The sequence below is a fragment of the Lipomyces japonicus genome (assembly GCF_038497905.1).
Source record: "Lipomyces japonicus strain CBS 7319 unplaced genomic scaffold V1514scaffold_106, whole genome shotgun sequence".
In the NCBI taxonomy this organism is placed as follows: domain Eukaryota; kingdom Fungi; phylum Ascomycota; class Lipomycetes; order Lipomycetales; family Lipomycetaceae; genus Lipomyces; species Lipomyces japonicus.
Genome location: NW_027117918.1, coordinates 1 through 13,412, shown reverse-complemented (window position 1 = coordinate 13,412; position 13,412 = coordinate 1). Strand labels below are relative to the sequence as shown.

At 39.0% G+C, this 13,412-nt stretch overlaps 6 protein-coding genes across 6 annotated transcripts; 4 read left to right on the top strand and 2 right to left on the bottom strand.

The window, feature by feature from the left end:
* Positions 1-205: 205 nt before the first annotated feature.
* Positions 206-1,539, top strand: V1514DRAFT_364992 (uncharacterized protein; the record flags this gene model as incomplete). Its single annotated transcript, XM_066929799.1, has 4 exons — positions 206-744; positions 805-941; positions 1,001-1,345; positions 1,382-1,539. 4 exons carry the CDS (start codon positions 206-208, stop codon positions 1,537-1,539), a joined length of 1,179 nt encoding a protein of 392 aa, XP_066780553.1.
* V1514DRAFT_355104 (rRNA-processing arch domain-containing protein) lies at positions 1,494-5,083 on the bottom strand. The gene is made up of 3 exons (XM_066929623.1): positions 3,750-5,083; positions 1,843-3,703; positions 1,494-1,781 (listed from the first exon to the last, which is right to left on the bottom strand). The coding sequence occupies exons 1-3, from the start codon at positions 4,858-4,860 to the stop codon at positions 1,601-1,603; spliced, it is 3,153 nt and encodes a 1,050-aa protein (XP_066780552.1). The 5' UTR covers positions 4,861-5,083; the 3' UTR covers positions 1,494-1,600.
* On the top strand, positions 5,045-5,793 carry V1514DRAFT_339390 (uncharacterized protein). The gene is made up of 2 exons (XM_066928976.1): positions 5,045-5,270; positions 5,339-5,793. Exons 1-2 carry the CDS (start codon positions 5,063-5,065, stop codon positions 5,383-5,385), a joined length of 255 nt encoding a protein of 84 aa, XP_066780551.1. The 5' UTR covers positions 5,045-5,062; the 3' UTR covers positions 5,386-5,793.
* On the top strand, positions 5,794-7,294 carry V1514DRAFT_339387 (NADP-dependent oxidoreductase domain-containing protein). The gene is made up of 3 exons (XM_066928975.1): positions 5,794-6,313; positions 6,364-6,518; positions 6,587-7,294. Exons 1-3 carry the CDS (start codon positions 6,080-6,082, stop codon positions 7,197-7,199), a joined length of 1,002 nt encoding a protein of 333 aa, XP_066780550.1. The 5' UTR covers positions 5,794-6,079; the 3' UTR covers positions 7,200-7,294.
* A 160-nt stretch (positions 7,295-7,454) lies between these two features.
* V1514DRAFT_339383 (mitochondrial carrier domain-containing protein) lies at positions 7,455-8,715 on the top strand. The gene is made up of 4 exons (XM_066928974.1): positions 7,455-7,594; positions 7,659-7,696; positions 7,751-7,965; positions 8,031-8,715. The coding sequence occupies exons 1-4, from the start codon at positions 7,566-7,568 to the stop codon at positions 8,589-8,591; spliced, it is 843 nt and encodes a 280-aa protein (XP_066780549.1). The 5' UTR covers positions 7,455-7,565; the 3' UTR covers positions 8,592-8,715.
* V1514DRAFT_313181 (uncharacterized protein) lies at positions 8,496-13,165 on the bottom strand. Its single transcript, XM_066925821.1, has 7 exons — positions 13,001-13,165; positions 12,756-12,950; positions 12,630-12,705; positions 12,353-12,577; positions 11,850-12,299; positions 9,791-11,797; positions 8,496-9,732 (listed from the first exon to the last, which is right to left on the bottom strand). Exons 1-7 carry the CDS (start codon positions 13,117-13,119, stop codon positions 8,701-8,703), a joined length of 4,104 nt encoding a protein of 1,367 aa, XP_066780548.1. The 5' UTR covers positions 13,120-13,165; the 3' UTR covers positions 8,496-8,700.
* Between the last annotated feature and the right edge of the window lie 247 nt (positions 13,166-13,412).

The window sequence follows — 13,412 nt, the reverse complement described above, 5'->3', positions numbered from 1 at the left end:
CCGGATCGAAGAAAATCAAAAAGTATCGAATTTATGTTTTATGTTTTTTTGTTGGCTTGCCTAAGTAATAAACCTAGTCATTTTTTTTAATTATAATCGGCAAGTAAATATTATTATTGTCTGTTGTTTATCCACGCGAATGTAAATATAGTTATCGCGCATATATTGAACAATAGCTTTCAAGATTGATAATTTAAAATAAATAATGCGACGATTAGTAGGATATGCATCCAGTCAAGCATATTGTAAAATCGCCGATCTGTTGCCTTCCAATATTGATCGGGCTAGCATAGTCAGTGATCTCATCGACTCATTCGACCTGCCACATAGTTGTGATGAAATAATCACGCCGGTTCAAGCTTCAAAGAACCAACTGATCTCATATCACGATGAAAATTTTATATCTTTTTTGTTAGGGGAAAATGTTGATCTGGAAATTTTAAAATCAGATGATGATGAAGACGAGAGATCACGCACGTCATTAGATTCATACGACGTGGACAAAAGGCTGAATGAACTTTATGGTCTTGAATTTGATTGCCCTTATTTTGAAGGACTGGATAGCTATATTCGCGCAATTAGTGGAACCACAATTGCATGTGCAAGATATTTGATTCGTAACGAGGAAGAATTCAAAGGACAACAACGCATAGCCATTAATTGGCCGGGAGGCAGGCACCATGCTCATAAGGACAAGGCATCTGGTTTCTGTTATATAAATGACATTATTCTTGGCATAAACGAGTAAGTACCGGATACTTGGATTTACATAATTGCGCAAGATCAATGGATTAATTAAATTAGATTGAGGAAATCGTTTGATAAGGTGTTGTATGTTGACCTTGATTTACACCATGGCGATGGAGTAGAGGCGGCGTTTGCGCATTCCAACAGAGTGATGTGCGTATCGATACATCGATATGACAGAGGATTTTTTCCAGGTATAGTTAGTTGTATTTATCGTGTTTTGTTTAGAAACCTAACTAGGAGTTTTTTGCAGGTTCAGGCAACTCAAAGTTTAACGGCAAAGGACATGGCCAGGACTATACACTTAACTTGGGATTACGATCAGGACTGAGTGAAAATTCTCTTCTTAAAATTTTAGAAAACGTTATTAAACCTGTCTTTAAAAAATTTCAGCCGGACTCGATAGTGATACAGTGTGGTGCAGACGGGCTTGCCGGTGATCCAACGAGGGAATGGAATTTATCCATACAAGCATTGTCGAACGTGATTATCGAAATTATAAATTTGGGAAAACACACACTACTTGTTGGTGGTGGAGGATATAATCACGCAGATACTGCAAGGTTGTGGTGTTTAACTTTGGGTCGTCTGGTTAAGGGTGAAGACTTTGTGAAAAGTCTTGATCTAATACCAGAGAACGCAAAGTGTATTGACAGCTTTTCTCAAGACGGCTACGCATTTTTCCCTGCTGAGTCTACAAGAAGAATTAAAGATTTGAATGACAAGGATGATTTTTTAGATAGATTGATCGATCATGCTAAAGATCAGATAAATAAAATTGATGCATCTTAACAAAACATATCATACACATCTTTTCCTCCATTTTTTTCCCATCGCCATAAACAAGCTATATCTATAAGTACAAAGAGCCAGCTGCAACCAGATCACGTTTAATCTTTTCAAGCGCCTGCTCCATTTTCTTTTCCAAATCCTCATTTCCGATAACCTTAGCTGCCTGTACAAGTTGTCGAATTAATTCTTCAAGTCGCTTAAATATTCTGATTAAACTTCCTTCATAGACATCGGTAAGTTTACTGTACGATCCCAATATTAGCTTCAAATTTTTCAAACAAAACACATAAAGGAAAAACCTACCAAATTTGAGCAAACGAGCTGCCCTTAGCCCAAGCATATACGACTTCCATAAGATCACTCTTAAATGATTCAACATATTCCTCTTCATTAAGTTGAAGCTTACTCTCCCTTGACACCTTTGCAACTTTCCTAGCAGTATCTTTCAACTCACGTAGAGGTGCAGCTAATTCAGGACTCTGCTTTGGAGTTTCCTTGGTTTTCTCTTGGAAAACAAAACAACTTAAAACAGCAGCAATCTGTTCCGGGGTAAGATCATTCAAGGCACCATTAAATATCATCTCAGTAAGAATCAATTCGTCACCGGTTGAAATCTCACAAGCGACTCGTCCCTTCAGTTCAATGATGTCATCCTCAGATGTGAATCCAAGACGTCTCAACACACGTTTTCTATATTTTAACTCATCCAGTTGCATGATGGCATGAGCCTTCTCAATCTTCTCTTTCACTTCTTTAATGTTATCTTGAAGCTGAATTTTCTCAACGTACTGATTGTAAAGATCTTCCAAATATGGATTACTGCTTAATTCACTTTCCTTTAACTTTTGCTCCAAGTTGTCAATTTTAGTAAGCAGAGATTTAAAAGAATCATCTGTAATGTTCATATTCTTAATTGGGTCCAACAGCGTTATGCCATCAGGAAATCTGCGCTTTACTTCACTAATCGATTTCTCGACAGAGCTTTTATGTTGCGCTGATTTCAAATCTTGTGGTAAAAATATTCGAAGGTTAGAGATTGCTTCAATGCAAGACAAAAGAACAGGGACAACTTCGAGTCTACCCTTTTCTCCATCTTCCGGAGGTCGAATATCGGAGGGCAAATCTGCATATCTCTTCAGAGGTACTGCTGGAGATGATTTTGAAATATTTAGCGCAACGTCAATAATGTACGACTCACGTGCCGGTATTTGCTCATTGCTACCCTTAGCACTTCGTTTGGTGTACGAAACAACCGCACCCCAACCAAAGTCAATTCCTTTATAACTAACCTTTACCAATCGACCAACAGTCATAAATGGAATTGCGACAGAAGGATGTGATATAACTGCCTGCAAGTCTGCTTTGTAAATTTTAAGCTTTTCACGAATCTGATAATATTCATCGACTTCGGACTCCTTTTCAATTACCGTATTATTAAACCGACTAATCTTTTCACTAAGCTCGTTCTCTAACAAGGGAACCTGTGCAGTGTTCTGAAACTGATAAAAACATCTTTCAAGCATAAATTCAGGTGATATACCCTCAACCCTCATAAGATTAAGAATCATATTATAGCTAAGATGAAAAGCTGAGTCAAGCCTATCGGCTTGTCCTTTGACCATGCCTTTTGCCACCGGAGGCTCCATCTTCTCATCAATCATAAGGATAACGATACCGCGATCATCCAGACCTCTGCGACCAGCTCGGCCAGACATCTGAATATATTCGCCACCCGAAACCCATCTAAAGTTCTTGCCATCCCATTTTCGAACATTAGTAAAAACAACAGTCTTTGCAGGCATATTCAATCCAATTGAAAATGTCTCGGTCGCGAAGAGGACCTTGATCAAACCTTCCTGGAAAAGAATTTCAATAACTTCTTTCAAAATAGGCAAAAGACCAGAATGATGAATACCAATGCCTCTTTTAAGCAAGGGCAAAATATGCTTAATCTGGGGCAACTCCTTATCTTCATCTGACAACTGGCTGATTGCATTTGTGAAAACTTTGCTAATCATGTCCTTTTCAGTTTCATCATTAAAATCCAGTTTACTCATTTGAAGCGCTAAGTTCTCGCATTCACGTTTGCTGAAACTGAAAATAATGACTGGATTATAATGCTTCGTCATGATCATCTTAACAATTTTGTAGATATCAGATGGACCTAAATCTGTTAGTAAAAAAAATGACAATCTCAAGCATAACAATACCTTTAGTACCCTTCTGAGACTTCTTCTTTGTAACTTCTTTCTTGGCCGGATCATCTGTGTTTGCAATCTGAGCCATGGCCTTTTGAAAACTATCTTCTCTGAAAGCACTTTTCTCGTCCACGACAAGATGTATGCCATCACCGCCTGCCGGAAACAAGTAATGTTGAAGTGGGGTAGGTCTGAAATCTGTATAAACAACGTGACATGGCTGTAAGTGAATCTTGCAAATCCATTCGGCAAATTGCATTGCATTGGGAATGGTGGCCGAAAGAAAAACGTATCTAACCTTATCAGGGAGCAAAATAATAGTTTCCTCCCAAACAACACCTCTCTCGGCATCTCGCATATAATGAATTTCATCAAAAATGACCCATGCAACTTCTCGCATAATCTCTGAGCCACGATAAAGCATGGAACGCAAAATCTCAGTAGTCATCACAAGGCATGAAGCTCTCTGGTTAATCGTAACGTCGCCAGTCATCAAGCCAACGTCGCCAAACTCGGCAAGCAATTCACGATATTTCTGATTACTAAGAGCCTTAATCGGCGAGGTATATATAACTCTCTGCTTATTCTTTAAACTTTGCGCAATAGCATACTCTGCCACGACGGTTTTACCAGCTGAAGTATGAGCTGAAACCAAGACACTTTCGTTTCGCTCGATGGACGCAATCGCATTAGCTTGGAATGGATCAAGAGTGAAAGGGTAAACACGAGCAGGATTTTCCGGACGCTTATGTTCAGATAAAGGAACATAGTCATAATTTGGAGGCAAGGCAACCTGATGTCGAACTTGATGTTGAAGTTTGACTTTACCATCTGCGGTCTCGGCCACAGACGAATTGCTTTGAAGGCCCGCGGAAACATTGACTTCTCTAGAAGCTTCTTGCTCAAACGTATCTGCAACAATTGGTTCAGATACTTTGTCATTTGTATCAAACGTTCGTGGCCGCTTTCCGCTAACACTGTCAGAAGAACTTTCCGTTACATCAGAAGCCTCAAGGTTCGCAGTTCGTTTAAGACCAGAAGGTCCGTCTCGAGCAACCGAGTCTAGTCTGGGAACAACCTTTGGCGCAACTTGACCAAACACGCCAAAAAGATCGTCGTCCATAATAAATTGCCAGTCAGCTGTAGAAAGGTGTAGATGAAAAGAGGGTACACTTCACGTATCCCTTCAGTAGCAATTTTTTTAATTCACCCAAGCAAATCACGTGCCATTTTATGTTACCCGGAGTTGATCTTTTTTGCATTCCGTGAAATCGGCTGTTTCAATTTCCTGATCACCAGAAGTTGTCCTCCGTTATCCCTCAAAGATGTACACCCCAATCGTTAACCGTGTTGCCGCTAGAGCTGCGTTTCAGAACTCGAGACTGGTTGTTCTTAAGCGCGGATTTGCTTCCACCAAGGCCGCTCGCGCTCCATACCACCCACCTCACTTTGAGGACGGTGCCTACCACAACTTGCCATTCAAGGTTCACGGCCGCAAGATTCCATTTGTCATTCCATTCTCCCTTTTCTTTAGTACGTGAAAAAACAATAGGATTGGTCTATGTTTTGATTGATAGAGTCTAATTACTAACTGTGTTCAGTTGTCCCGTTTTTGACTCCCTTCGGAATGGCTTGGCTCGCAATGTAAGTCATGGAATATACTGCTAAAATAACGTCGACGAAAGATTCTAATTTTGAGAATAGTTCCCGATCTTAAAGAGTTTTTTACGAATAATCTTAGGGCATGGTTGCAAATGATAGATGTTAGGACTCGTGATGGATCACTTGTGTATTTTGTACTTAGTTACAGCATGGCCAATAACTTCAATTGAAAAGTAGGCTTTTGGCCTTGGAATTTATACTTCGATTTCCATTAGCTTAAGTAGCGTTTAATTCATTATTGATTGGTGAATCAAAGAAACAAAATTCGTGAGAAAATGCTCTTTTGCTGTCCAGCCAATCACGGCTGCCCAGAAAAATGCATATATAGCGCAAACGTAGGACATTTATGCTCCATATATGTTAAAATCTAGCATTATCGACAGCTCATTCAATGTCTTTTAAAAAATACTAATTAAATACATATCTAATGTGATTCGAATAATCCGTATAGCAATACAGTTTTTTTACGGCATGTTTGATTTTTATTTTTATTTTTTTTGGTTAAGTATTTATTCTCTAAGCAGTTTTTCAGTGAACGGACTTATCGTAACACCGCGCCTGACGTCAGCACTGATCAAATCAATATAGACGGGAGTTGTGGCACCATCCTGGTAGCCGTTCGCTTATCGTTTCTTTAGATATTTGTAATTATACAAAATAACAAGCTTGAAATACATATAATGGCTACTGTTACTGGTACACAAATTGGTGATCTCGGGTTTGGCCTTATGGGCTTAACCTGGCGCCCTACTGTTACTCCTGACGAGCAAGCATTTGCAACTATCAACAAAGCAATTGAGCTGGGTGCAAATTTTTTAAACAGTGGAGAGTTTTATGGTCAGCCGTCTCAGCCAACTGCAAACTTGGATCTTTTAAAGCGTTTTTTCGAGAAATATCCTGAACAGGCTGAGAAGGTATGTGTTGATTAATTGTCGCCAATTCGCTCTCTTACATTTGGATATAGACTGTAATCTCTGTCAAAGGTGGCATCGATTCCAAAACGTGGCTTCCGGACGGTAGTCCAGAAGGCGTTCGCAAGAGTGTTGAGAATTCTATTAAACATCTTGGAAACGTTAAGAAATTGGACTTATTCGAATGCGCTCGTGTTGATAAGAACGTGTAAGTACAACTTTGTCATCGTAAATATGGCTTGTCCGACATTAGGTTTTAATTTTTTTGCATTGTAGACCCATTGAGACTACAGTTGCTGCGTTGGGAGAGTTAGTTAAGGAAGGCTTGATTGGTGGGATCTCGCTTTCGGAAGTGAAGCCAGAAACTATTGAGCGGGCCGCAAAAGTGCATAAGATTGAAGCTGTCGAGGTTGAATTCTCCCTGTTTTCTCTCGAGGCCAAAGATCTCGGTGTTCTTGATACTGCTGCAAAGCTAGGCATTCCTGTTATTGCTTACTCTCCATTGGGAAGAGGTTTCCTCACAGGCCAGATCAAGGATCGTTCCCAGATTCCCGAAGGTGACATCAGACTATTTTTTGAGAGGTTTTCAGAAGAGAACTTCCCTCTTAACTTAGTTCTGGTTGAGAAAATTGAAGAGCTTGCCAAAGCCAAAGGAGTTACTGTTGCCCAATTCGCGATTGCATGGATTAAGAAGCATGAGGACGTCATTTCGGGTTTGAAAATTATCCCCATTCCGGGTGCTACTACCGTGAGCAGAGTTGAAGAGAACCTGGCTGCCATTCATTCGTTGACTGATGAGGAGTTTGCCCAAGTTAATGAAATTCTGTCAAAAGTTGAAGTCAAGGGTGGGAGATATAATAAACATGCTGAATCTCATTTGTGGGGTTAGAGATAGATTATGACGATATAAGTGAAATCTTAACTAATTATAATGATTATACATTAATGAAATCAATACAACTATGATACAAATAATTATCAAAAGTTAGTGTATGGTTCGACTATTTGCTTTAAGCAAAGCACTGTAAGTAAACATTGAAACCTTAAAAATCACACGCGGAACATGTCAAACTTTACGGGTTAGGGTCAATATTTTGCAATAGTTCTTCCCCTGAGCACGAACGGTAAATTTCCACAAATATACAAAAACCAATATATATAGTAATATATACGACCAATCTCATCAAGACGTCGCTTTTAAAGGCGAGAAGGGTCCTCTCTGTTGAGTGCTGCAATTTGTAGTACTTGGCGGATCATGGATATTCGAACGGTGACTGCTTCCGTGTAATTATGTCCCATTTTGTTTTAGATTAAGAGCTCTCCAGGAACTAATGTTTTGGCATGATAGGGTCGGAGGAGTCGGGTCTGCAGTCATTTTACATCCTTGTAAGTTGTGCTATATTAATAGTTAACAAATTTTTTTTGGCTAATATCAATGAGTGGACACAATCCTTACATTGAGACAAACGTCTCTATCAAACAGCTATGTTCTTCCGTTCAGGCACTACTGGCGTGGCCTAACTGCATCCATTGTGTTCTCAACTCCAGCATTCGCAACATATTTAGTCACGTATCGACAAATGAAAAAGGAACTGGCACCATATTTTGAAAGTGATAGTGCTGGCACATATCTTGGAGCCGGTATAACTGCTGAAGTTAGTACTTTTCAAATACGAAACTCTTTGTTGCGAGCGAAGTTTAAACTCTAACAAATACACAGGTAGTCAGTAATGTATTTTTCACGCCCATGGATAACATTAAGGGGAGAATGCAGATAAAAGGTGGCAATCAACGTGTCTCAACAATTGGTATAATGAAGGGCATTTATCGCGCAAACGGAATCACAGGATTCTTTAGAGGATATGGCGTAAATTTTGCAATTTATACTCCTAGTAGCTTATGCTTTTGGTATTGCTATGAAAATTTGAAAACATTTTTGCATAAACGCAAAGCTAAGGGGCAAAATTTAAGCGCAAGTGACTATGCTTTTGCTTCTTCTGCAGCCACAGTGTTGTCCGAGTCAACTTCGAATTTTTTAGACGTTGTTAGAACCCGGCAACAATTAGCCGTCTCGGAAGAAATTAGAAGGTTGCGACCAAATGACGAACGCGGGCTATGGCAGATTAGCAAAAATCTTGTTAAAGAAGCAGGCTTATTTAGGGCACTAGTCAAGGGCCTGCATATACGTCTTTTATATTCTCTTCCATCCGGAGCGCTTGCCATGACTATTGTTGAACTAGTCAACCCTGACATAAGCGAATCATTAAGTGAGATTTTATAGAAATTTGGTTTTTGCTTTCCGAAACCATGTATAGATGCATTTTTTGTACCATAACTATAGATTTTAATATTTACACAGTCACTGTGTGATGTACAATACATAATTTCATCTAATTCTTTAAAAACTCAATTCCATTCTCCAATATCAGCCAGTTGCTGGGTTCACCTGGAGATAAATAAATCGCCATTTGAAGGTTTTTCAATTTGCCAGTCTGAGCGTATTCTTTGCTGAGATCTTTTGATGATATAGTATGATCCAGAATAGCTGTTTCCAACGCTGCATTCGTGTCTATATGATTCCAAGTCCTAAACTCAGATGGAGTCAAAATAGCTGATTGCAGCCAAGGTTCTTTACTTGGTTGCCCTTCTTTATGACCTCTTAGAGCAGATAGAAGAAGATTAGCCGAGCTACCATTCTCTCCAGAAAGATTTTGGTCTGAGTTAAGAAGCTCGATAAGTTCGGTTTCGATTGCATCTATGACATCATCATTTCCTTCCACCAAACCGATCGTACCCAGAAGCAAAATAGAATTTAAATGCTTTTGATTTTGTTCAATGTTTGCAAACAGCACATCCTGTGATTTTTCGCGGTTTTCACCGCCAAGTCTATAAAGTACCTGAGAAAGAAGTACGGTGATATCCAAGTCATGTTTGGAAACTGAAGTGGCAATGTCAAACATTTTAAACGATTCGGTATACTTTTTTTGATAGAAGTAAGTAATACCAGCAGTAACGCTCGCAGACAATTTACTATTGCTCAGGCGCTCGTCGTCATCTGACAGGTCGACGACCATAAGCGCTGCTTTTAGCGCCTGATCAAAATCATCCTTCGCCAAATGGAGTCGAGCAAGTTGTGCCTTTGCAACCAAAAACTCTTTAAGTTCCTCGAATTGTTCGAATCGCTCGTACTTTTGCTCAAGTTGTGCACTCAGGACTTGTAATTTTTTAATGCCAACATCATAGTCTTGAATCTGCTCCAGAAAAAATGCTTGGTACTCCACAGCAGGAACAAAATCAGGCTCCAATTGTAATACCTTTTCAAGAGCGAATATTGCAAGCTCTTTAGAAGGAATGCTGTCTGATTTGGAATTATTGCGCAATAAAGAAAAAGCAGATACTGCATAAAACAACTTGGCCAATTTCTGGACTATTGTTAGCAAATTTCAATTTTTGACACAAATAAGAAATTATGTTACTTACATTTGATCCATCAGATATCGCATATGAATGTTCATAAAGTTCTCGCGCCTCATCTTCGTCACCAGCAATAGAAGCAATCATCCCCTGACCCAGCCAAGGCGTCACGAAGTCTGGATCCGTAGACTGACATTTGGTAAATGCCAATTTAGCAAGTTCTAGATCACCCTCCAGCAAATAGAGCACTCCCAAATTGGCCCAAGTAGCTGGCTGTCGATAATCAATAATAAGAGACCTTATGAACGCATGCTGTGATACCACGGCCACGTGATCCGCTGTAGCAATTCCATATGCATTCCAATAAAGATGATTTCTAGGTTCTTGCTTTATAGCCATTTTATATGACTCTATAGCAGCATCGCGAAAGAGCGTCTCGCGCCCCAGTGAAACATATGCATGTAGTTCAGCATTTGCGATGTTAAACCAGCCTGTTCCTCGAGATCTCACATATTCAAACGAAGCCGTTAAAGAATACTTATAAGCCAGTATATAATAAATTATTGCAGCTTCGGTCGTGTTCGATTCGGGGTCGGGCCGGACATTAAGAGTAATTCTATCAATGCGATTTATCGGATCAAGCTCCTTCGAGTTGAGCTCATCAATACCAATATCAAATAACCTTGACAAGGTTGACAATGGAAGGCTTGGTAGTAGTGACTGGACAGTCAAGAAAATACGGATAGCATCGCCCACGTTCTTCCATAAATTAAACTTGCCGGATTTATGTTTTGCCAATTCTAGTGAAACTTCGATGGACTCGACTGCGTCCTTTCTTGCACGGCTATAATTATTAATGCTGACTTGATAACGAGCTGAAGCTACAAGTGTTTCTGATAAATGTTCCAGCACCACTGCTTCACCAGATCGGTATTCTAGCACCGCTCTAAAAGTTCTCTTGGCTTCCTCGTAGTCTAATGTTTGCCTGTAAACCATTCCCAAAAGCAATTTAGAATACCAATTACTTGAATCAAGATTGATTGCCCTAGATAATGATTTCAATGCTGCAATATACCGGCCAGACTGGGCGTAAGCTTCACCTAATCCTACCCAACTATGCGAGTCAGAATCATGCAATCGCAAAGCTGATTGAAATGATTGAATTGATCTGACCAAGTCTTGTGATTGTAAATAAGATACACCCAAAGCTCGATGAGGCCAGCTAGATTCATTTCCAGCTACACTTCTTTTCTTTTCTGCGTCGGCAAATCTAGAAGCTACTATCTGCACCAATTCCCATTCTTGAGCATTAGCAAACATTTCTGTCAATCGTCTTGCGGCTTCTTTTTCTGAAGGGTCAAGCTCGAATGCTTTGTGGAAACATTTCGCAGACCGGTCTTCATCTTTCTCTATATCTGCATAATAGATGCCAAGGCTAGTGTAGGCTGGAGCATAACTGGGATTCCACCTCAAACTTGTAATGAACGCATCATAAGCACCGCTTCGTGATTGCCTTTTAGAAACGTCAGATTTCCACAAAGACTGGCCAATTCTCCACCAAATCTTTGCTTTCAAATTCAACGAGACAGGGTCATCCTTCTTTATTAAAGAAAGACATTTCTGAATACCAGCCCTACCAATTTCATGATTTCCTAGAATAACCTCGCACCATGAAGCCTCTAGCAACGCTTGAACATTATTTGGATCTTCTTTTAAAATATCTGTTAATATTTTACGAGCTTCGTCAATCTCTCCTTTTTCTATCAGAATAAGAGCCTTTCCAATACACGCCTTGGCATTTTTGCGGTCACGCTTAAGAACAGTAGCAAAGTATTTCAGTGCAAGAGCAAAATTTCGCGGTGCCTGGTAATAAATATATGCAGTCCCAAGAGTGATGTACGTAGTGTTTCGATAATTGATCATATAATAACCAGTATCCTCTTGTACTCGGTCAAGTAACTCGAGTCCCGCTCGTCCAATATCAACTGCATTTTCATATTCACCGATGTGAACATAATAAGCCCCAAGAATGGAGTTTGATAAAGGAGAATCAGGTTTAGCTTCGTAGCCATCCTATAAAATTAGCCAATTAAAAAAATAAAAAATAAAAAAACGAATTTCTCACAATAAAGGTCCCTAAAATCTCTGTATCATCCCACTGTATATTCAAAATATCTTCTGCTTCCTCATCTTCTTCACTTATGTTATTGTCGCCATTTGACGGTTTCCTCTTTTGAAAAGGAGAGATGTCTGACTGCAAAAAAGCTTGAAGAACTTTAGACAGTCCCGCATCCGGAAAGAGGGAAATATAATTTGTAATTTTATTATAGTCCATCTCAGCAAAATCACCGTAATTACGCCATTCAAGCGATATTATCCAGGCATGTTCCACAGATGAGTTTAAAACCACCATACCATCTGCTAGTTCCAAAACCTTTTGGCGTACTCGGTCTTTCTCTTCTATAGGCACTGAAAGTAATTTATTGTAAAGAAATTCTAAGAGCTTTCCTTCGACTTCACGTCTCTGGTTTTCGTCATCAGACCAGTTTAATAATTCACGATATAAATCTTCAAGCTAAAATGATCTGGGGTTAATTAATATATAAGTTATTAAAAAGAATTTCCTACCTCTGAAGAACTATATACTTCACGTTTGATTTTCTTGGTGACTTTGCTAACGCTGACGCCTAACTTGTTTTTTGACTTGTTTATAGTAGATACAATCTGTTGCTTTTCGGAAGTTTCAACAATAGAAGTGAGCTTTTCAAGACTATCAGCCGGCTTGGGCAACCGTCCCTCGAGGAATAAAAATATCGGACTTTTCGGCAAAATTAATTTCAATAATGTTATGTTCTAAACCAAATATTAAAAAAAATGTTAAAATCTGAGCTATCAGTCATCGTACATTTTCTATATTTCCCTTTTCGGTCACAAAATTTTGTAATTTGTTGACGATTGCAGTAGCTCGATTTATATCATCGCTAATAATATTAATTTTCGCTCGATGAAATAATAAGTAAGTATAACATACTTCTCTTCATATATTAATATCAAGCTCTTTGCTGTATCTATGTATTTCCCAATCTCATCCGACTTCTCAAAAACTGTTAACAGGCCTTGCCAACCAAATGGAGATTTTGGACTGATCTCAGTGACTTTAATGTACGCTTGCTCGGCATTTGGAAAATCCCATAAATTTGTTAAACAATATCCAAGTAAAATATATCTAAATCAAAGTCAATAGCCATGTCAACCACCGAATCCTAATCTGCATACGCGTTCACTGAATTTGAATCAAATTCGAGAGCTGCGAGACATTTGTCCTTGCCTCCGGCATAATCATTTTTATCAATTAATGTTTTAGCAGAGTTAAGCAACTTTTTTGCTTGTGACATTTCATTGAAAGTAATCTTCTAATTAGTCAAAGAAATTCTAATCAAATGAACTCTTCCACATAAATCCTCCGTAAAGTGCGTTTATTCAGTATAAAATTCAGGCCAAGTTTTCGTATTCGTACTCGGCAACGTTAAATTCATATACGTTTATATATAACTACATCTCCAAATGTTACAATTATTAAATACACATGTGAACAGCCATTGTTCGATTTCCGGCCTGGTTGCGAATTTTCAAATTTATATTCACCAAAATCTCCAGTGGCTCCTCTTTTTGGTTTTTTATTCTTTAA